Here is a 24,627-nt window from a genome sequence, read left to right on the forward strand (position 1 = left end):
ATAGACATCTTACTGGCCAAATGCAGCACCTGACATTTAGGAGGTGCTCAAGTGTTGCTTGAATTAAAATGAAAATGACGGCACATTATCTTCTGCAGAGGTAAAAGTAATTGTGGGAGGTAAGGCTAAGCTTCCTGACTTTTCCAATTAAGTCCCCCAAGCAGTGCTAAAAGATCATTTAAAAATTCTTCTTTAAAAGTATTAATTTTAGATTAAACCAGATATAAGCTATCTTAAATTCTTTTTGAGCAAAGGAGTATATATTTCTTTTTTAATGTGAGTATAAAAATATAACAGAAAAAAAAGAACCTTACTCTGAGAACTTGCTTTAAAGCACCCATTAGCAATAAATGAACAGTATGTTCATTTGACTGCTAATCAAATTTAGGGAAAATATAACCAATGCTATAGTTACATGGGCCTTTTTCCAAATAAATGAAAAAATAAGTTGACTGTTATTTTGATACAAATATCTATCTCAGTGCATATAATTTGGCCTTCTTGCTGAACACTTAGCACAAAGAAATCCAACTGATGTACCCAATTTTTTTTTCACCAGTTAAACCCTCTCATGGGCTAGTGCAAGTGGCAAGTTCATAGATCATAAAAGATTCTTACTAGCTTCATAAACCACATAGCCTCTTCGTGGTTTAGTTAAATGAATTACATTAAATGAGCAAATGTTGAAAAGTGCCCCTGTGAAGAGTTGACCCTGTTAAAATCCCCGCAAAAGAAAGGAAATTCCTGAGGCATCACTAGTAGAGTGACCTGGAACAGAAAGCTGCAATCAGAGGATCTCTTCCCATTCTCTTCCTTCCCCTCCCTTGCCAAAGAGTATTAAGAAGATACGTCCCAAGATTGGATGACCCCAAGGAGCAAGTCATCAACTGCCTAGCCCTCTGTGGCCATCTGCCCTTGAACTTGAAGGAAAAGCAGTAGCTTGACACTTCAGAGATCCTTCCTGGAGCCCTGGTAGCAGAGACATTGCCCCAGCCTGCTATAAGAAATGCAGCCCATGCAGGTGGAACCAAAGGCGACCCAGGGCCAGAAGACTGCCTGAGAGATATCCCTAGGGCCCTGACACCTGCACACACGCAGCATGATGTGCTCTGCTCCCAGCAAGGGGAGTCACCAAACAGCCAAAATGGCTGTCCATTGAGATGTTTCCAATAGTGTCTTTTTTTTTTAGGAAACTTTTTATTCTGAAATAATTTCAAACTTACAGGATAGTTGCAAAAATAGTACAAAACCCATACAGAGAACTCCAACCTACCAAAATACCAAAGTAGTCAGATCTATCAACTTTGAACATTTTGCATATTTGCCATATCATTCTATCTATCTATCTATCTATCTATCTATCTATCTATCTATCTATCTATCTATCTAATCTATGATATATCTATCTATCCATCTATCTACAGCTACTATTTATTCATCTATCTATTTTCTAAACATTTGGTATTTGGTATACATCATGCTCCTTGAACACTAAATTCTGATAGTTTCTTCTTTGGCAGCGTGGACACAAAGACTTTATTATGGAGCTTAAATTTATCCATAGTTAGAAGCATAAATCAAGCAAGTGTTTGGAATATCAATTTGCAAATTAACAAAGATTTTAAGCATGTTCAGACCCCTTAAAATAGTAATTCCACTTCTGGGAAACCATCTTAGTTAGTGAACTAATCTAATACTATGAAAAAGTTTTCTGGTCAAAGATGTTTATTAGAGTATCTGTACAAATGAAAAATAGGAAATAATCCACAAGCCACATGTCAATGAGGAAAGGTTAAGTGGACTATTTTGTGCCCATTAAAAATGATGCCTACCCATCATTCTACTTCTAAAATTTACCATATAGATATATAAATGATCAGGTGTGTATACATATGTGTGTATAAATGTACATATATATACATACACACATATACACATATGTTTGTTCTCAATAAAAAAACAAGTTAAAAACAATCTATATGGTCATTAATCATGACACTCATACAATGAAACACTGCACAGCTATTAGGAAAACATGAGATGTTTCACTGGAGAAGTAGAAAAAGCAAGTTGTAAAATACTCTACATAGTATGATGCCACTTTTGTAAAAAAATTACATATAACTATATCTGTACACACATACATACATAGGTTTGTACATGCATGAATAAGACTAAAGCATACAAACTAAACTAATAATGCTGGTTATACCTGGGGAGTTAAATTTGGGGCAGGTATTAAGGATTTTCAATTTTTTATTTCATACATGTCTGAGTCTTTGTTTTATAGCAAGTCGTCACACTAATATTTTTAAAAGTTTTTTACAAAGACCAAATGCATAGAGAGAAGACAAGCCCCTGACTGGTCACTCAATTGTGTTCCTCAGTTTACATTTAAAGACATGACAGGTTTTCTCCAATTACTACAAAAGACATGGGGTGAAGCTGCAAAGGTGCAAACCCCTGGCTGAAGCACGGGCCCCAGTACCATCTCCCATGAGCATTGAAGCCCCAGCTTATTATTCTTTCCCACTGTGCCAGGACAAGCACCAAACCTTCTCATCCCAAACTCCGGAAACTCTCTACTAATTGATCAGAATTGACAAACAAGACAAAACCTACTATATTCCAAGAATCTAAGACACAATTATGAGGAGCCAGTGAGGTGATAACAAGTTATCTGGGGAAAAGGAATTCTACATTTTATGTGCATATCAATTGTAAGGTGCATTCTGATTTACAAAATGTTACAATGTGGAAAACAGGCAGTTTAGAATTGGTGGAGTGCAGCCATTGCTCATTCCAGTCTGTGGCAGTCCCCCTTTCCTTTAGCCACTGATGGAATTCTATGCTTGCCGCCATCTTGTTTACAGCTAACAAGACACAGCACAGGCATGAATCACTAGGCTGGGCCCCTTAGTCCATTCTTCTGGGCTCAGAGGTACAGAAGAGCTGGGACACAGAAATCTCTGGCAGATTCAGGTAGGCTGGAGGCAGCCTGGGGGAAGCAAGTGGATATGGGTCTCTTGCATAGACCTTTTCCCCAGCATCAGCTTCTGATTACCGTCAAAAGTTTCAAAGGAAATAGCCTTCTCAAATTACAATGCTTCCCAAGCTTCTGTTCCGGTTTGCTAATGTTACTGTTATGCAAAATGCAAGAAATTGATTGGCTTTTATAAAGGTTTATTTAGGTAACAAATTTACAGTTCTAAGGCTATGAAAATATCCAAATTAAGGCATCAACAAGAGAATACCTTCACCGAAGAACAGCTGATGGCGACTGGAAAAACCTCTGTTAGCTGGGAAGGCATGTTGCTGGCATCTGCTGATCCTTTGTTCTGGTTTCAGAATGGATTTCTCCAAAATGTCTCTAGGTTTCTCTTAGCTTCTCCACGGGCAAACTCTGGGCTAGCAGCTTCATATGTCTCCATCTCTGTCAGTCCCGAGTGCTCTCCAAAAGTCTCTCTCAGCAGCCATTGGGGTGTTTTATCCTCTTTTACCTTTTCCAGAGCAAACTCTGGGCTAGCATCTCAAGGTGTCAGCAGTGTGTCTCCAAAAGTCTCTCTCTGCTGCTCTCTGTGTGAGCTCCCTTTAAAGGACTCCAGTAAACTAATCAAGACCAATCCTGAATGGGCAGGGTCAAATCTCCATGGAAACATTCAATCAAGAGGTCATACCCTAATAAAAAAGATTATAACTCTGCCCCCCACAAGACTGCATTAAAGAATATGGCTTTTTGGGGGACATAATATATCCAAACTGGCACAGTACACTCAAAGTGACTGCAAATGGGCTTAGACTTACTTTGTCCCCCTGACAAGGCACTCAAGAAAAAAATACCCCCCAAGTTTGGGAGCCATTGCTGTGTGGGCTTGAGCAAGCAAATTACCCCTCTGAGTCTGTCTCCTTATCTATGAAATATTCACAACACCCTTCTCATAGATTGCTTGTGAACATTAAAGTCTATAGGGCACCCAGCATAAAGCATACAGTAGGCGCTCAGTAAACTATGGCTATTATTAAGAGCAGCATGGCAATGAATGCAGCAAATGTTTGTAAATATAACACTGTGAAACTACTAATGCACCCTCAAGGAGGTGCGTAGGAGCTGAATGGGTCTAAACCCCTAAACATAAAAGGTTTTAAAAAGCACTGGCATGTGCAGATATTTCAGAATTGTTTCCTACAATCTACCTTTCCTGAGAAATAAGTGAACTGAGATGCACATAAAATTCAATATAGTGAGCTAGATTTCCCCCAGTGGGGTACACTGGTTGTTGAAGAAGCAGTGTGTTCGATAGTAGCAATAAGGTCTGAACTTAATTCAAGCTTCCAAAAAAACTACATGCAAGCTGCATTTACTCCTGGAACATTCTACTCAATATTCACGTAATGCAAAGAATGGGATTTCTGGCCACAGCAGGCACAAATTGTTCTGTGAGTAGGAGAATTTGGGGAAACAATTGTCATAAAGCCCTTTAATTCCCCCCTCCTTTTTTTCCTTAACAAATCCAAATTTGATTAATTTGCAATCTTACGCAGAGTGGCTCAAAAATGACTAAATATCACTCCTTTACCAGTAGTCAGATTTTGTATTCCAAAATTCTGCCAAATGGCACTAGAGTGGAGTGGGCTTAGTTTTCCCAGTTTTTTTTGTCCCCCACATCCACCCTTCTGGGGGAGGCAGTGATGAAACAGACAAGGCTGAACATGGAGAGTGTAAACGATAGAAGGTCAGCCGAAGAATTAGCAGAAGTTGTTAGACATGAAAATTCTGAGATTGCCTGGATCTGTATTCCCAATCTGGGACTTATTTTGAAGGAGAAGCAAGAAACTAGGTTCATGCTGTAGCAAACAGATTTAGCAATATGTGTGAAACTACATGTGGAAGATGGAGCTGCTATTAGAAACAGACCCACAGGGAAAAGATAAGAAATCTCAGAGTACAGACATTTGAGACCATTTTGTGCAGAGACAAGAAGCACCTCTTCAGTAAGGCACGATCTTTAAATATACAAATTTAATTCTTGATAATCGAGGAAAAGGGAATAACATGCAGCCATCCTTTTGTTCAAGCATTAATTAATTAAATAATTACCAAGAAACAATTTTTATGCTGGGCCCTGGGGATTCCAAGATAATTTAAACATTGCTCTGCCCTCAGAAAGCTTGCAGTCTAGAACAGAGAGGCAAAGATGTGTAAATATAAGTGAAATTCACCCATAAGAGGATAATGGGAATCCAATGGAGGGCTTGGCTTCTACTGGGGGCTCGGGTGGGGAGGAGAACTAGGATTAGTTTCACAGAGGAAGAGATCTTGAACTGAGTCTTAAAGAGGGGTCTGTGATTACCAGGCCAACAGGCAAACTGGTTAAACATTGTTCCTGCGTAGAAGACTGCAAGATGCCATGCTTTGCTAATGGAGAAAAGCTTATTCCCTAGCACACAGGATAAATGTAGTTTGCTTGTTGCCACAGTAAGAAAACACTTAGCAAAACAAAGTTGTTCTGTAAGGGAGCAGATGTTTGTCTGGTTCCCAGACAGCTCTCACCAGGGTCCAAAGCTGACCCTCAACTGGAGTCCCAGGGAGCACAGCCATGGTACAGCATCAACCTTCCTGTCTTGATCTTGGTCTTGAGGCTCCTGGTGGAAGGCCAAGGTGAGTGTTAGAACAGAAGGGCTGGGTCGTCTTGGGCTGCACTCACCATCAGTATGAGGAGGTTTTGCAGCAATGAATTACCAGGTGCAGGGGTTGGAAAGCCTGGGTGTGAGGCCCCTGGAAGGCTGAGAAGCAAAGTCCTGACTGGTAAGGACCCTCAACTGCACCTCCACCATCATACATTCACCTCCTGTTTTCTTGGTGCCAGACTCAATGCTAAGCATTTTCCATACTTACGCATTGTTGCCCTCACACCTACCCCTTGAAGATGACATTATTATTGCCATTTTATACATGGAGAAAGTTGGGTTTAGAAAATTGCCCAAGGTCACTGGGTTAATAAGAGGCAGAGCCAGATTCAAACCCTGGTATATAGACTTCAAAGCCTATGCTCCTTCTTGGTCCTCCATGGTTCTCTCAAACTCCCAGACAAGCAACACTCTTCCTGCTTCATCCTCCTTCATGCCCTAACTCCTATTCGTCCACCAGGTCTTCACTTAGATATGTTCTCCCAGAAGCGTTCCTTCATAACCCCAGCCCCATGTGTCTACCACATCCTTTACTTCCCACATCATCCTCCTGGGTTCTAACTGATTAGTTCATTTTGTCACCCCAGGAGACCACAAGCATCATGATGGGAGAGAACTCATTAGTCTTTGTCACTGTTTCATCCCCAGCACCTACTCCTGGGCATTGCATATAAAACCAGTGCTACGACTCTGTGGAAATTGACTTGAGAGAAGTGTGACGGCTCTGGGCTGGGTTCTTGGTGATCATCGGTCCAGAATCCATGGATCAAAGGGAGAAATGGACTTGGGCCTGATTCAGGGCAAAGTAAGTATCCAAAAGGGAACATGTCACAGAAATGCAGATCAGGGATGATATTTGTCTTCAGGCATAGTGACCATTCTTGGTTCCAGGGATTGGGAGAAGACCTCTAGCTTATTGCTGTGTATGGTAGAGGTGGGGTTGGTTGGTGGTGGGGGAAGCTGGAAATAGAAGAGCAGGGAGTTACTGCCTTGGTCTGAGAGGAATCTCCTAGCTCTTCAGATACACGCTTGCATTATTTGTCCTCTAAAAGAGTTGTTCCTTTGGTCACTAGGGAAACCAGTTTTGGTTTCCAGGACCAGGGAGAGAGACATTCAAGCAGATTTGATTCCACAGAGGCAGACTGGACCATGGTGACAAAGGAGGATTTAGGATGGTAAAAGGGCTGACCTCCTGCCCTGCCACGTAAGGACCCTTGGAAACACTGGGGAATGGAGTCTGTGAGTGCTGTCTTCAGAGTCTGAAAGGGTGTAGTATGGAAGACGGGCTATATCTAACCTGTGGAGTTTGCACTGAAGAATGGAAGCTACAAGAAGGGGAATATTGAAATACTATAAAAGAAAATTTACTAATTTCACAGCTGCATAAAAGTGGGATGTTAGGTAGGTGGTCAGATCCTGAAAGGGCTTTAAGCCATGTAAAAGAATTTGTACTTTCTTTGAGAACAATAGGAAGTTGTTAGTGGTTTTTAAGCTGGATAATGAAAGGCTGCTTTGTGGGAAATCCACTAGAGAACAAAGAGGGGAGACTGGTTGGGAGAACACTGCTGAAATCCATGAGTTGAGGGTTTCCTAAACTAAAGGGAGGCAGCCACGAACAGGCTTCAGGAACTCAGAGGACCCCCTGAAATTGTAAGCAAACTTTTGTGTGTAAATTTGTTTGTCTGGTGAAAGGGTACATGGCTTTCATTTGATTCTCAGAACAAGAACTATAGTACCTTGCTACACTGTCTTCTGAAAATTTGCCCAACTCCAATAGTGGGCCATATCTAGGAGTCACAAAGACAAGAATTTGAATCAAGAATGAAAAGTAGCATATAACCTTGTTTTCAGTAGCGTCTAATACTCTTTCTTCTGAACTTCTTCAGCTAAATTCAAACTCACACAGAGTTGAGAAGAACGGGGTCTACTCTGGACCTGCATATGCAAATCACATTCAGCTGCCCTGGTTTAGAGTCACATTCTATGCAAAATATTGGTCTTGGTCTGTCCTGATCACCTACAGTAAGTAAGAGAATGCAATAGACTCTTAAAGGCTCCCCATTGAAAAAAAAAAAAGTTTGTTACAAAGAACATCAAGATTTGCCAAAGCTAAGGTCCTATTATATAATACCTCTCAACAAGGGTGTTTTATTTCCCCCTAGCTGAGGGTCAGTTTCATCCGCAATTGACTGAGATCCTGAAAGATGACAGTAACACATTCTCAAGCCCTCAGGGCAGGTGGAGCAGGGTAAGACGGAGCAGTGTTAGTGGAAAGGGCATAGGCATGGGATCTGAATCCAACTTAATATTGCATCTGGAAAAGAAAGGTCATTACGCCTGCCTTACCTACCTCAGAGAGTTTGGTTGTTAGGAACAGTTGCAAGGTATCTATTAAGAAACAGATTCACATAGAGAATAGTGTGATGGCTTTCCCCAACACACATATACACACATGCACACATATACACACTCACTCATATAGCTTGCCTGCTTGGCCTTGTCAGCAGGAGCTTTCCTCCTCTCAGAAAATCTAAATCTTCTCCACTTTCTACAACTATTCTACCCTTTACTCTTCCTTCGTCCTCACTTGGCCTCACTTTCTGATTCATGTTCATCTTACCCTCTTCCCTCCCTTCTGTCTCTACACTGATCTCTGTCCACATCCATCTTTAACATCTGTCCCTCTTTTTTAAAAGGTGCTCTGGTCTGCTCTTAATCCCACCACCCTCTTGTTTCTATACACTAATCCCCTCCTGTCAATAATCCTTCGTATCTGCCACAGTTTCAACAACCACCTAAGTCTAAATAGCCAGCCTGAACTCAGCCTTGAACTCCCAATCCAAATTTCCAACCAACAGTTAATCTCTTCACTAAATTATATGCTGGGCCCTCCTAACTCTCACCTCTTCCTGAATCTGATCCCAGCCCTGCCATTATTCCATCATCCATTCATTTGTTCCTGCAATGCATATTTATTGAGCATCTATGTGTGCCAGAAAACATGCTAAGCACTAGGAATTTAGTGGCCCCTGTTCTCATAGAGTTTGCAATCTGATGTGAAAGTTGGACATTAATCAAATAATCACCAAATACAAGCATAATTATAACTGAGATATTTGCTACAAAAGAGAGACATATATGCTATGAGATCATATAGTAGAGGAGGGACGTGCTAAGGAAAGCCTCTGTGAGGCAACTTCCAACATGTAATCTGAGAGCTGAAGCCTGAGTAGGCATTTATTAGAAAAAATAGAGCTGGGATGGAGGAAGGAAGAGTGTTCCAAGCAATGGGAACACATTAATTTATGAAGAGTATTCACAGAAGACCAGTAGTTCTAGAGCCCAAGAAGCAAGGGGGAGTTGACATCACAAGAGGGGGAGCGATAAGTACGGCTAGGCCTTGCTGGAAATTATAGGCTGTTAAGGAATTTTGCCTTCTTACTGAAAATTGAAGGTATTGAGTACCTTCAATAGCCATTTATTGAGAACCTATTATGTGCCAGGCACTTTTCTAAATGCCGTGGATATAAGGAATATAGCAGGGAATGAAACAAAGCCCCTGCCCACACAGAGCTGACATACAAGTCATATACATCACATCACTGAAGGGTGCTTAGCAGAACCACTGTGAGGTGACAAAAGTAGGTGCATGGAGGTTACAGTGGTGTCCCAGGGATACCTGATGATGGATTGCACTAAGATTAGGCTGAGAAGGAAAAAAGTTGGTGGGTTAGAAAGATACTTAGAAAGTATGAATAAGACTTAGGGATGGATTGGCCAAGTGAAAGAATTTTGTTTATTATAGGATTTTGTTGCTGTTGATGTTGTTGTTTAACATGAAAAATTCATGAAGAAAGAGTCATAAGGCTTGAATTGAAGGGATGGCTCTTATCAAAAGGGAAACACTCTACAAGAGTCAAGATTCCTGAGAAGGCAGAAGGGGGTGGTATCCAAGGTCAAAGTAAAAAGTTTAGCCTTAGGAAGAAAGAGGGAACACTCCTATATTTTAATAGGAGGAAAGCCAAGAAAACATGCAGATGCTAATAGGTTTATTAACTTGGTGCTAGCAAGTTAATGAGTTCTATCCAGTGATTTCCTTTTTGTTTTCCAACACACTTTCCCCAACCTGCAGAAAAGAGGCACGGCAATTTTGTAAGAGTGATATCAAAAGAGGTGGAGAAAAGATCAAGAATTTGAGGAAATACTTATTCAGGGGAGTGGGAGAGAGATCTTTCTGGAATAGTTTAGATTGCCAGGCAGGTTGAGGTCCATCTGATGTCAGTGATCCTGAATGCATGTGGGTTCACCAATATGTACTGAAATGTGCTTTCCCCTGGTGCAGGATTCAGCTGCAAGCCCAAAGAAAGGAAGAAAAGAGAAGTGTTCATTCTGGGCTGGAGTGTTGCCAGGTGGGCGTGAAGACAAGGGACAGGGAAGCTTTGGGCTAAGATGGGAGGGTTACTGAGACAATGAGCATAGATAAAAAGGAAAGAGAAAAGAGGAGAAGGTAGTTGGATGGGGATATAGTCGCAAGCTCAATAGTCTGGCTGTCCACCATCCGTGGCCCAATCAAAAAGCCTCAGAATCCTACTCAGCTCTTCATTTGCCCCTGCAAACAGCTGGCCAGGAACTCTGTCCCTTGTCGTCTCTCACTGGTGCTCTAGTAACAATCTCCTAGCCAGTCTTTCCACCTCTGGTCTTACCTTCTCCATATTCTCTTCTAGACGGATGAGAGTATCTTCCCAAAATGCCAATCTAATCATCATGTTGTTCATCAGTAGAAATGGATGAGTCTAACTTATAATGCAGCAAGAGGATGGAAAAGGGCACAGGGCTGAGTTTGGGCAGTGCAACATTTAGAGCAATGGTTTTCAACCTTGGGCACTTTTTCCCTCCAGGGGACATTTGGCAATGTCTGGACACATTTTTGACTGTCACAACTGGAGGGTGAGGTGCTACTGGCATCTGATAGGTAGAGGCAAAGGATACTGCTCAACATCCTACAATGCACAGGAAACACCCCACAATAAAGAATTATCTAGCCCAAAACATCAAGAGTGCTGAGATTGAGAAACCATGACTTAGAAGTCAGGTAGAAGGGAAGAGCACGTGAAAAAACAGCCAGAGAAAGAAAGAACGAAAAATCAGTAAAAACAGGAAGACAGAGAGGAGAGTGTTCTAGGAAGCAGGGAGTGGCCCACCCTCTCTGTATGCTGAGAGGATGGCGAAGAAGTGTGTACTGACAACATGGAGGCAACTGAAGAAACTGGCAAGAGCCATTCAAGGCTGGTGGGTGTTGAGACATGACTGGAGAGTGAGGAAGGGGATAAAACATGTAGGCACAACTCTTGTGAGATGCTTGGCTCTGAAGGGAGGCAGAGTAATGAGGTAGTAGTTGGAGGGGATGGGGCCAGAGGACCTTTTCTTTTTTATATAACAGGAGATGCTGGAGGCACAGACATCCTCCTCAGCCTGGCCCTCAGACTGGCCTTCTCAGTGGTGCCCTGGTTCCTTCTCCCCTTGACTGGATGCCCGTGCCCACATCTTCCACTCTACTCCTTGATTTACCAGCCCTGCGAAAACCAAACCACCTGCTGACTTGGCTCCTGCAACCTCCAGTCTGAAGATTCCCCCTAGGAAATGTGTTTTCTAAACTGGGTCCCTCTGTTGCCAGGCAATTCTCCCATCCATCTCTCACAGACTCCACAGAGCCTTCCTCCTGCACTTGTTTCCAGCCTCCTCAGCGCTGCTCCTCAGCCAGCCCTCAGCCCTGTCCTTTTCCTTTTCAGATGAGCTTGGCTCTGCCTACTTGAAAAGAATTTGTTGAGCATGTTTCAGGCCAGCCTCTGAGCAACATGCTTATATGTTTCTTGAAGGGTGGCCTGTGGACCATGTAGATAGATTCACCTGAGGTGCTTGTTAAATTTGCAAGGTCCTCAGTCCCAACTCCTTACCTCTTTAGACCAATAAAATCAGGCCTCTGTGGGGGAGCCAGAGAGCTGCACTATGAACAGGCACCCAGGGGAGTCTGACATTCACTACAATCTGCAGCTACTTATTAAAAGTCTGTTATGTGCCAGACACTGTTATAGGCACAGGAGATATAGAGCCAAACAAAGCAATGTCCCTACCCTTGTGGCGTTCATATCCCAGTGAGGGGAAAGAGATAACGTGTAACATGGCAAGTGGTAGTAAGTCAAATGAAGGCCATAAAGCAGGGTAAATGGGATTTACAGTGATGGGGCGGTGTTTCATAAAATATGGCCAAAAACGGACACTTTGATAAAACTGACATTTGAGGAGAACCTGGAAAAAGTGAGGGAGTGAGCCTTATGGATAACTGGGAAAAGAGCCTCTCAGGAAGAGGGAAGAGCTAACACAGGGTCCTTGAGGCACACATTAATGGCCTGGCTGAGATGTGCAGATGGCAAAATCTGTGAGGACAGTGACTATGTTGGATAAAAGATGCCAAATCTAGAAGGACGTTGTAATGATGGAGAGTTGGACTGTGCTGAATAATTAATTTAGCAGGGGAAAAACTAAAGTCGTGAACTTTATCCTAGAAGGTAATTGCACAAAAACAGGATTTGAAAGTGTGATTTTGTAACCACATGAACTTTTCCCAGCCAACACCCTGGTCACACTGAGACATCAGGTATCAACTAAGATTCAACTAGAAAGACAGTTTTATGTCCAAGGATGGAAACCAAGACAAAGTAACTTGCAAAGTTACTTTAAAAGGAAGCTCTTAGGCTTCTACTAAATTCCTACTTGATCAGGTGTGATAGAAAGCAATACAATAGTAGGTAAATGTTTCAGCTCTCTGATACAGTAACTTAGGACTCTATCCCATGGAAATGATCTAACATATAGAAACATAATGTCCACGAAGGCAAAGATTTTCATCTGTTTTATTCAAACTGTATCCTCAGAGCCTAGACTATGCCTGGTATATAGTAGGCTCAAATAAATATTTGTGCAATGAATAAAAAAAGAATGAAAAATATTTTAATAAAAATGTACATTGCTAAATTATTGATAAATATTAAAAAGTTTATCCAAATGTCCTATAATAGATTACAGTTTAAGTAAACTATGATCCATTCATTCTTTGGATTTAACTATCAAAAGGCAAGCACAATGGCTTCATTATTCGTAAGACCAGAATTAAATTGCCCTCTAAAGTGGTTAGATCTGGACTGGAGGTTCGTCACTTTCATTTTAAAGATGAGGAGATTGCAAGGCTACACAGTGACTTGTTGGCATTTTTAACTACTAAATATATACATAATAAAAGAGTTTTAGCAGTAAAAATTACATATTGTCTGTTGAGTAATTTCATAATATATTTGAAAATGATTTCCAGATCTCTAGAAAATAGATGTTGAAATAGTGCTGCTTCCCATGTAAGAAAGTATTAGGGCAACAAACAAGTATTTAGGACCAGAACTTCCAGAAGCAGTCTCCTTCTATTTGGAAAGCATTTATCAACTAGTCAGTGTGCCAGGCCTTGGTGAGGCTGTGGGAATACAAAGATGACTGTGGCCCAGGATGCTGCCTCTTTGCAGAATCTAATAGGGGGTGGGGATTTAACATATCAGCGCAACAGAGCATATTAAGGACTTTCACAAAGGGATGTGCCTAGTGTTTGAGAGTTGAGAATTGGGATGAAAGTAAGACACAGATGTCGGGTGTGATGGTTAATTTTATAAGTCAATTTGGTAACATTATGGTGTCCAGTTATTTAGGCAAGCACTGGCCTGTTTGTAATTGTGAGGGTATTTCACAGATGGGATTTACATCTACAATTAGTTGATTGCATCTACAATCAGCAAAGGAGATTTCTCTCATCAGTGTGGTTAATCTCCTCATTCAATCAGTTGGAGGTCTTAAAAGCCAGCAATGAAGATTTCAGAGGTCAGAAAAAGAGTTTCTGCCCCCACTTCAACGCTGGCTCTTGCTGGAACATCCAGCCACCAGCTTCCCCTGTGGAATTCAGATTAAGGACTTAAACATCAAAGTTTCTAGCTTGCAGCCTGCCCATGGAATTTGGACTTGCCACCCCCCATGACTGTGTGAGCCATTTCCTTATAATCTCTTCTCTCTCTCAGTATATCTATATCTATATCTATATCTATATCTATATCTATATCTATATCTATATCTATATCTATACATCATCTATATCTATATCTACTCTTACATGGAAATCTAAATATATTTATATAAAATTCTGTTTCTCTGGAGAACCCTAACATTTCGTGAAAGACAAAGGAGATGACATTTGAAGGGTCGAGGCCCGGTAGACAGAGGATCTGTGAAATGGATAAGCCTGGTGTGATGGCTGGAATGAGACAGCTGAACATATCAGACCCAGAAAGGATTCTACAGGGACCAAGTAGTCAATTTCTGTCTTTGCCTCTCCCATTGCCCCTCAGGGGCTCTGTGCTCTTGGTCAAATTTCTTATCTGCTCAAAGTCACCTTGTCTGTAGGAAAGGGATAACAACAGTGCCTACCTCTTGGGGTGGGTCTGACACAGATGGGAGAGTAATACATTTATTTAGTTACATGACCAATATTTACCTAGCACTGACTGTGTACCAGGCATTGCATTGGGTCCTGAGTGGGCTGTCATGAAGAAGCAAAGCCCCTGCTGTCAAGGAACTTAGAGCCTAGAGGGACAGAATTAAAGTATATGAAAGCACAAGAATAGTGCCTGAAGGTGACAGCCATGGTTTCCCCATTTCTGATGCAGCTGCTCTGTGGAAGTAAGTCATAAAGCCAGTAACTGAGCCCAGCCAAGCACCTAGCACCCACATGGGATAGAGTTCTGCTTTTCTTTACTGGTCTCATGTACTCCATAAAGTTTAAAATTTTCATTTTATATTATAGCCTTCCAATCCTAACACAATGAAAATAGAAAGAATTAGGAACCCATCTCTCACCTCACCTGGTAGATTTGTACTGACAGTTGGTCAGTTACACCTAGGGTGACTGTATTAGTTACGGTTCTCTAGGGAAACAGAATCAGTGAGAGGTGTCTCTGACTATCAAATTTGTAAAAGTGACTCACGCAACTGTGGGTATGCACAAGTCCAAATTCTGTAGAGCAGGCAGCAAACTGTCAACTCCAAGGAAGATGTCTGATGAACTCCTCAGGAAATGAACGGGCAACTTAGACAAACTCCTCCAGAAATGCTTCACTGGGCAGCCAAAGAAGAAGTGAAGGTCCTCTATCTGCCTCGCTTATAAGTCTTCAATTGATTAATTGGATTAAATCCAGCCAATTGCATTCTCTCATTGTGGAAGGCACACCCTTTGGTGAGTCATCAGTCACAGCTGCAGCCAATTGACTGATGATTTAATAAACCAGCCTGTTGGTTTATTAACTAGCCACAAATGTCCTCACAGCAATTGTTAGGCCAATGTTTGCTTGACCAGACAGCTGGGTACTATCACCTGGCCAAGTTGACACATGAACCTAACCGTCACAGTGACATTCAGCCCTGCTCCTTGGTGACCCCTGACAGCCCTTGTCTACAGAGGGATGGAGTCAGTGATTCATTGCACTCCAAGGATGTGGAAGGGGCACCCTAGGTGCTGGCTCAGAAGACGAAAACCTTGATTGAGGTTTCATTATGCTCAGGCATTGTATTGGGCATTTTACATACATTATTTCATCTTTTGATTGCTCTTATCTGACTACAACTCCACAGAGGCATTTTCCATGGAGTGAGTTCTGGAAGGTAAGGGGCAGGCACGGCATGCCATTCACCCCCTGTTCATTCCTTCTCCCTCTCTCCCTCCTTTTCTTTACCTCCCTCCCTCCCTTCCTTCTTTACTTCTGTTCCTTCCCTCCCTCCCTCCCCTACTTCCTTCCTTCTTTCTTTCCTTCCTCCCTTCCTTCCTTCCTTCTTTAATTTAAGAAAACTTTTACCTGATGGCTCCATGTCTTTGTCAAAGAACACATAGTGAAGCATTAAAATGGGACAAGTTTTAACAGATGTGAGGAAAGACGAGAGTGGCCTTCACCTCACCCTTCCTCCAAACTTCAACCACCCAAGCAGGAAACTCGAAAGTTATCACCTCTGTACATGTCCTCTGTATCTTCCCTAATCGGCACTCTCTCCCCGCTCCCTGCAAATGCTTGTTTGCTTACTTGCACACGTGCAGCAATTATAACACCTAGCATGCTGCAGTGCTGTATAGTTTTTTCTATACAGTTCTCTAATGTCTACGAAATGACATTAAACAGATGGAGTCACCCCAATATCTGAAGAAATAAATTTCTCGGCTCTTCTTTAACTTATTTGTGATCCATCAGTGGATGGAGTAACATACCAGGTTAGGAAGCTCTGCTAAACAGCTTAGTCTCCTAATACCAGGGTTTAGATCTTATTTATTCATCTCCATATCCTCAGGGCCTAGTTTGTTGCATTCACTAATTCATTCACAAATATTTATTGTGTCCACTATGTGCCAGGCAGTAAACAAAATAGATGTGGTTTTTACTTACGGTTTGGTAGGGCAGGACAATGTTAAACAAATAATCCCACGAACAAATAGATAATTATAAATTTAATAACCACTGTGAAGGAAAAATAGAGGATATAATGAATGCTGTGAAAACACTTGAATGGGTGAATGGAAAAGAAACCTGTATATTTCATACTTTGATATTTACTCACTAGAAAGGTGCAGTCTACAGAGAAGGGCAGAGAATGATCCTGTGGGCTCTCTCAGGATGGATTAAAATCTCACAAGAAAATCTAACTCCTGTGCTCTGGACATGAGGCTCCTGTGATGCCTCCTAAAACCTCATTAGTTTTCCATGGACCTAACTCATCAATGACTCATTGTGAACATACCGATAGGTAATTAAAAGTCCTAAGGTACTTTCTTTATTAGATGATAAATTTATTGTTCAAGCTGCTAACCTTGTGATGATTTTGTACAGCAGCAATAGAAAATGAACACAGGTAGTCAGTCATCTGAAGTTACTACTCAAGGTAACTTTGTTCCAGCAGTCTCTGCAAAGTACATGAACATCAGGTAGATTACACCGACTTGCATTTCTAACCAAATTTTTTATAGTGGCTAAATAATAAAAATTCATTTAAACTTCAGTCAAAGGAGGTTATAGGAATGAAAATCAGCCTGAAGGAATTATTAGTTATAATTTACATCTCTTTAAGATTCTCATTCCCTATATCTAATCCAAATAAAAAACATGAATCAATGGAAACAGAATGAACTAGTTACATGTTCAGATTATATGGAAAGTTTATCATAATGTGGAAAGGGACAGCCTGGGTGAGGCCTGTCATCTTTCCCTGTGACCCACAAATAAACCCTGTGCTTGGGAGTAGATGTGGGATCCTGGCTCCTGGGACGGAATGATAAATATGGGCTCACTCATTTCTCAGGAGTGCCTGGAGATTAAAGACATTCCCTAGCAGATGGTGGCCTGCTGGAACATTCCTTCCCTTTTGCCCAAACCATTATGCAAACATTCACTGGAGACTCCTTGGCCAAGTATGTGCATTATTTTATAGCACCTGGCCCACCCCTGTGGTTGCATCTGTTCCTGATGGGGAGGGAGCCGGGTCCCTCACCTACAGTACACTAGAGGGGTGTGTGTAGACTGTCTCCTTGCATCGGCTGTGGAGTGGCACCCACTGGTCATGCATGGGGAACAAATCCCACTAGTAAAGCTGACCTTGCTTTGTCTCTTCTTTTTGTGAGTAAATGTTGTTCCATCATGTGCCTGTGTAAGTTGTGTGTTTTCCTGGTAACCCCAACACCCGCATGGACTCTGTCATCCTCCATGTGGCGAGACTCCTTTCTTATAGGTGTATTGCCCCTATAGGTGTGTGCCAACAAAGAACTCCATGGCATGGTGGAGAACTCAGGATTCATCAGTTCAGTCATCCCAAGGTGGTGCCAGCTCCCTGGGGGGTAATGGGCTGGCCTCTCTCTAGCTGCATGAGCCCAAGTGAGATGTAAGCAATCTCCATGTAAACAGTGACAAAATGGTGTGGTAGATGGGGACAGAGAGGCAGGAGGTGGATCTTAGGAAGTGGATGGAAATTACACCCTGGCTGCTGGCCACCTGCACACTCCCATGCCACCTGCTGATCCCCACGGTGTCTCAAGAGTTTCAGATGACTCCCAAGAAGAGTTTGGGGCCTGGTGCAGGTAGCTCTACCGAGTTGGGGCCATTTTCAGGTCCTAAGTTAGACTTACTCAACACCAACCACCCCAGCATTGCTTAAAATGAAACTGTCAAAGTAAGATCTTTTCCAAGGGTGGTTTGCAGTCTGGGTTGCAGTGGTATTACCAGAAAGGTCCCCTGATTCCAAATTAGAGGTGATGCAATTGCCTTCCTCTAGTGACATGATGGTAGATGTGTCTTTCCCAAAGATATGTTGCACGGATAGCATTTCTTATTTTTAAGACCACTTTCCCTCCCTGACTACTAGTTTTGGAACAATTCAATTCCTTCTCTCCACAGTACCTCTCCTTGCTCCAACTGGGAATGTACATCTGATTTGAAGACCTGATGTGTCACTGATGAGATGGCTGATATTTTCCAGCATCACATCTCTGAACAACTTTCTCTGGGATGTGTTCAGCAGGGACCCTCTTCCTGGGTGAAGTCTATAACCACATCTTTCAGGTTCACTAACTCCAGTGGTTGCATTATCAGTAGCTCAGCTGACAACTGTCTTCCTCTGGGTTTTCATTCACAGCCAGATAAGCGCCATTTGTACCTGAGTCCAGGAAAACAATGGTTGTATTCAATGTGCTTAGAGACTTAACATTTATTTAATCCTCAAAGTAACCCTCCTGATTAAGGCTGATTTGCCAAAACCCAGACGAACCAAAAATGCGGGAAACCAAGACTTATTGACAATGCTTCTACCACATTCCAGTGCTCAGAGCTTCTTTCTTGCTCTCGAAAAAGTACTATTTTCATGGAGGATTCTCTTTTTATGTAGTTGATAGTGTCATCAGCCCTATAATTATGGATGTGGCCTGAGATGTCCCAGAACCATGGATGCCTTCCCCGTGGGTCCCGCGGGGATGAACCTTGAGTCCTCACCATGGAGGCAGGGCCAGGTTCAGGAAACTGAACCCTAGGGTATTTTGGGGTGTTGTTTATTTAATGTGCTGCCATGAGACCAAAATCTGTTTTCTTGTACTTGTGCAATTGGTATTTGGATCTTAGTAGGAAACTTGATGTGCTCCTCCACTGGCTTTCATCTTCTAAGTTTTAGTCTATCAATTTAACAGGCCAAACCCCTGTGATGTCCAGTCCTAATCTCAGATTTATGTTTCCCTTCACATCCTTTGTGTTATTAGTGGATGTGGTTACCATGATGGAATGCTCAGATTCAGGATGTTAAAAGGAGCATTGAGTGTATTTTTTTAATCACCTTGGCAATGCAGATCAAAAGCATAAAAATGTCCATGTACTTTGCATTTGTAATTGCACTTCTGGGAATCTAGCCTAGGGAAATAATACCAAATAAGGGAAAAAGTTTTATGCAAGAAACTGTTTCCACTCCATTATTTATGACAGTGAATGGCAGTTAACAACTCTTAATATATTATAAGGGCATGATTAAACTTAGGTGATTGTGATGAGAGAAAGTTTTTCTATAAACTCAGAGAGAATACCTGAGAACAGGCTCACAATAGCATTTTATTTTTAGAAAAGTGTGTCAAAAACTTTTAGCTTCTCACATGGCTCAGCACCCATTAGATGTTAATAAATATTTATTTTGATGATAAAGATAATGAAAAGAATTTTAAAACGGGTGATTAAGAATATTGAAGAATTAATTATTAAAAGGTTTTGTTTGTGTGGTATTGATACGGAAGCGCCTTTGGCGAAAATCCCTTCATAATGAGACTTTTTTTCATTTGCTTGGCAGACTGTCACTTAAATTAATCAAAGCCTATAGGCCTTAAATCAAAAGTAAAATAAAGCAATATTCTAAATTAACAGCTTGAATTCTAGAGTAAAAACTGGGCTTAAAATTTCATCCATAGATATTTGTGTGCCTATTGTGTGCCACACACGATTCTAGGTGCAGGGGATGCAGAAGCAAATAAGGCTGGTGAAAGTCCCTGTCTCATGGAGTTTTTCTCAGTTTGCCTTTCTGTTATGACCAATACCACACAATGGGTTGGCTTAAACAGACATTCACTGGCTCTCTGCTTCAGAGGCTAGAAGTCAAGACATTTAAAGGCACTATGTTCCCCCTGAAGTCTGTAGTGTTCTGGTCCTGGCTTGCTGCAATCCTTGGGCCTCCTTGGCTTGCTTCTCTGCCTCCCATCACAAGGCCTTCTCTCTCTCCTGGTGTCTGCTCTTCAGTTTCCAGCTGCTTCCTGGGTGGCCTTCTCTGACTTCTGGCTTCCGGTTTCTTCTCTTTATTAGTCCTCCAGTAACGTGAATGAAGACCTACCCTGATTCAGTCGGCCACACCATAACTAAAAATAACATCTTCAAGAGGTCTTATTTACAAATGGGTTCGTACCCACAGGAATGAGATTAAGATTAAGAACGTCTGTTGTTGGGGTACATAATTCAACCTACCACAGAGTTTATAGTCTAGTGGAAGGCGGAAGATGATACACAAACGAGCAAGTTAAATATATAGCATGTCAGATGGCAGAAGTGCCGGGAAAACAAATTAAGTGGGGGAGAGGGATAGGGATTCCAGTGTAGGGGTGGAGGGGGGGATGGATTTTAAACAGGGTGATCAGGGCAGGCCTCCCTGGGAGAGGGAGTTCTGGGCAGAGACCTGAAGGAGGCAAGAGAATGAGCCGGGCAGTTGGCTGGGCCAAGAGCATCCCAGGGTGCAAGAAGCTTTCAAAATGCAATTTTAAAGTGTTTGTGGGTTACTTTTGTACAGGCGGTCCAGCCCCTGAACTCCTTGCCACTTTCAATTAACTGTGAGCACCCCCAGTTAGCTTCAAAGAGGATCCTGTGTCTCTTCTCTCAGAAAAATACCCTGTGTGTGCCTGTGCTGCCATCCAAGGAGGAGACCCCCAGCCCCTCCTTGCCGGGCTGTCTGCTGGGAGCGGGGAGTAGGAGAACTGTAACCTCGCTGAGTCTAAAGGGGTAGGAAGGCAGCATTCAAGTTTGCTTTTGTTGTATTTGTACCTGGTGTGTCTGAGTTTTCTGTGTAAAAGCTCACACATTTAGAAGGAACTGAGCCTTAGAGTCCCCGTCAAAACTAGGAACATAATCTTTAGAGTATTAGAATTTTTTGTTGTTGTTAAGTCCATAAAGGTGTCATATTTGGAATGAGGGTGTTAAATAAGTATACCTAAATATTTGTTAATCACTGTATATATTTTAAAAAAAACAAACTGCAATAGCATTTGTAACTTCTTATTGTCTGCTCACGTTCTAACTGATGGACGTGACTTTCTGCTGCACCTGTCAGCAGCACAGGTGATTTAAGGTAGGATGACAAGGAGGACACTAAACCCCATGAAGGAAGGACTATGTCTCTTTTTCTCATCACTGTATCACCAACGCCTTGCACATTCTAGTACTCAATAAATGCTGTTGAATAAACAAATGGCTCCAAAGAGGACAGCTGTGGTAGAGAGAGAAAAGGCTTTTCTGCTCAACAGGGAGGACAAAGCGTAGGGCTCAGGTCACTTGGGAACAGGAAAGGTAAGATGGGGGCCTGGGCTATGATGCCTACCCCCTTTAGCCTCTGAGATGGTAGAACCCAAGTGAAGTGTGTATTTTAATGGCACAAGGGCAGGGCAGGGGAGGGGAGAAGAATTGTGAGATTCTTCTTTAGCAGTGTTTGGCCCCATAGAAACTGGATTGCTTTGGTAAATTTATTTAAGCCGTTGGAGATTCAGTTTCATCATCTGAAAAGGATGGATAACAACACCGACCTCACCAAGAATTAAGTCAGACAATACATATAAAGCTACCATGAAAAAGTCATAGCAGGCCCTCATCTTGTCACTTACCATGTACGCATTGAGGGGCGGTGTACATGGTTATGAGCAGGGAGCTGGACTTGATGGCCCAGGTGTGACTCCCAGCTTTAAGATGTAGAGCTGGGGGGTCTTGGGAAAGTTAACTAACTGCTCTGAGCCACAATTTCTTCATTTGTAAGAAAGAAGATAATAATGCTTACCTCACTGTGTTGCTCTGAGGATTAAATGAGTTAATAAATGTCAACCACTTAGAACAGAATCTGTCACACCAGCACTAGGTAAGTGTTAGCTATAGTTATTATTGTATGCTAGGCATTTTCACACTTTTATCCCACTTTGATCTCCTATGGCTGGTGAGAGGCAATGACAAGATAGACAGGAACAGACGAACGTGATGATGAGGACTTCACACTGGACAGGATGAATCTGGGTCCTATTTCAAGAATGGTTCTCGAACTTGAGTGGGCATCAGAATCACCCAGGAGGCTCCTTAAAACACATCATGGGGGCCCCATTCTCAGAGTTTCTAACAAGTTCCCAGGTGGTGCTGATGCTGCTAGAACTACTACAAATATAATAGAAAAGGACGTCAGGAGCTCCAAGAGAAGAGAGAAGGATGGATGCATAGAGATAGGAGTTCTGAAACAATCCCAGGCAGGACTGAGTTATGGACACTGGTATAAAGAGTCACTCGTTCGTTCATTCTTTCAACAAACATTGACTCACTGTCTGCCATGCGCAGGACCTGTACTCACCAATCAGTTGCGAGATTCAGGCTGAAGTTGAGCAAAACCAACAGTGAGTCAGAGAGAACTTTCAATTTGGACTGAATTAAAACAGAAAGAAGCCACATCCCCATCAAACCTTACTCTAAGTATCATTTTAAAGCAGATATATTTTGTCTTTGTTGAAAATTAAGAAGATCACACTCTCCCCTTTTCCCTTTGGCCTTACTAGTTGTTTAGGCAAGTGATTTAATCTCTTATAGTTTCAATTTCCTGATGTGTAAAATGGGGATAATTGTTCCTCTCTACTTTGGTTGTTTTGAGTATTAAACTAAGGTAAGGAAAATTAATTACACTAAGATAAGATAAACTAGGATGAGGTAAAGCATTTAGCATAGTGCCTGGCACATGGCTAAGTACCCAACTAATGTTGGCCATCATTATTATTATTATTGGGTCTCTTCTTCAGACACTTGCCAAGAAGTTTCTGCTGGTTACATACATACAAGGACAAAAAGCATGGAATTAACAGTCCCAATTGGCAGCAAACCCAGAGTCCCAAACAATGGGAATCTTTTTTCAGAGGAATTTGAAAATCCAACTTGGCCACAAAGGCTTGAAAGATGCCTTGGTTTGGGGAATATACATTGGGGCAAGGTCCTCTGCCAAACCCTCAAATTATACCAGAATCCCCAAAAGTCAGCTACAAGTATAAGTATTCTTCTTCCTGAGTTTTTTTCCTTCTCAGTTTGAAAATGCCAGATAAAAATGAATTCCAGAACAATGGAAACTGTAGATGAGAAACGGTTACTGCAAATTTGGCCAGGCCTCCTCCTAGGATCGCCCCAGTCCTTCTGGAATATGTTCTGACAACTTGCCGGCCTCTTTCTAAACCTCTGAAAGGGGATGATGTTCCTGCCACTTCCCTTGGAAGAACATTCCACCCTGAAATATGACTCACTGTCAGGGCCCTTGCCTTTGAGATTCCCTTTCTTCTCTTGACCCACTTTCGTCTTGCTGTGCCCTTTTGTACAAAGTCAAACGAAGCTTCCCCTTGAGGAGGGAGCTCTGTGCCGATTGACATTTAAAGACCATTACCACCTCTGAAACTCGGCCCTGTTCACTTAACCAAGCAACGTATGTTTAATTCTTTTAAACTTCCCTCATAAATCAATTTCTTCCTTCCCTTCATAGTCCTTCTCCTGTGCTTTGAACCCCCTCCAGTCTGGCCATCCTGAGCTCTTGCTACTTCAACACTTGAGACTCACCAGTCAATCATGAAATGACTGTGCAGGAAAAAGAGCTGAGCCTAGCCAGGGTTCTGAGTGCTCTTGCCATGTCAGACAGCCTGCTGCCAAAAGACACTATGAGTCCAGAGAAGAGAACCATCAGCAAGCCCTGCCTTCTGGCCAGCTCTGAAGGCTGTTGAGATAAACCTGAGGCATTTGCTGCCTACTGCGTTATGGGTCTTTTAAATAGACCAGGCACACCTGGGCAATGGTTAAGACAATTGCATGAGATGCCACTTCAGAAGCTTGCACCTCTCCTTTGACCCAGGTTCCTTAACATCTTCCCCTTCCACTTGGCTTCTACTTTATGAGGGCAAGGAGGGCCATTAGATAAGCCCAGGAGGGGTTCTACCTGGAAAGTCCCGGCATGGTCTTCTTCTTTATCACCCAGTCTGTTCTCCTTGAGGGCAATCAATGTGAATCCTCTGAAGTAGGAGGGAGGAGCAGCTGAAAGTGTCACTGTGGAGAGAGAAGGAAGCATGTGATAAGCATAGAAATCAACCGTCTTCCATTTGTCACAAGGGATGGATGTGAGTTCCCCATCAATATCCCAGACCTGTGGGGCAGAGGGGCAGAGGACAGTGGGAGAGGCTTGTCCCATTAAGCAGGGGACTTTCACACCCACCACCAGCTCCCTCTTATATTTCAGAAACTGCTAACTTCCTGAACTGCCAGCTCACATGGGAATTCCTGAAACAATCACAGTTGTGATGAGCTGTCTCCCAGTAACTACAATTTGATGAAGATTATCCTTGGTCAGATGCTTCAGTCTTGATGGTTAGCTAATATTGTCTTCCATTAACTGGCCCAAAGGAAATTTGGCTGCTCACAACACCAACTCCTGTAGGATGCCCTTTGTGGCAGAGACTGCTGTGTATTCTCCAAAACACATTTCCTTTTTCTCATGGGTACCCAGTAGGACCACATTTCCCAGCCTTCCTGCAGT

General features: G+C 42.3%; 1 protein-coding gene across 1 annotated transcript in view; it reads right to left on the reverse strand.

Annotated features, from left to right (window-relative positions):
* SPON1 (spondin 1) overlaps positions 1-24,627 on the reverse strand; it is a 307,860-nt gene that overhangs the window by 264,054 nt on the left and 19,179 nt on the right. Inside the window, exon 2 of the mRNA XM_037839787.1 lies at positions 24,034-24,140. Coding sequence (XP_037695715.1) covers positions 24,034-24,140 — 107 coding nt within the window. The remainder of the gene's footprint in view (positions 1-24,033; positions 24,141-24,627) is intronic.

This window comes from Choloepus didactylus, chromosome 6 (assembly GCF_015220235.1).
Source record: "Choloepus didactylus isolate mChoDid1 chromosome 6, mChoDid1.pri, whole genome shotgun sequence".
Taxonomy (NCBI): domain Eukaryota; kingdom Metazoa; phylum Chordata; class Mammalia; order Pilosa; family Megalonychidae; genus Choloepus; species Choloepus didactylus.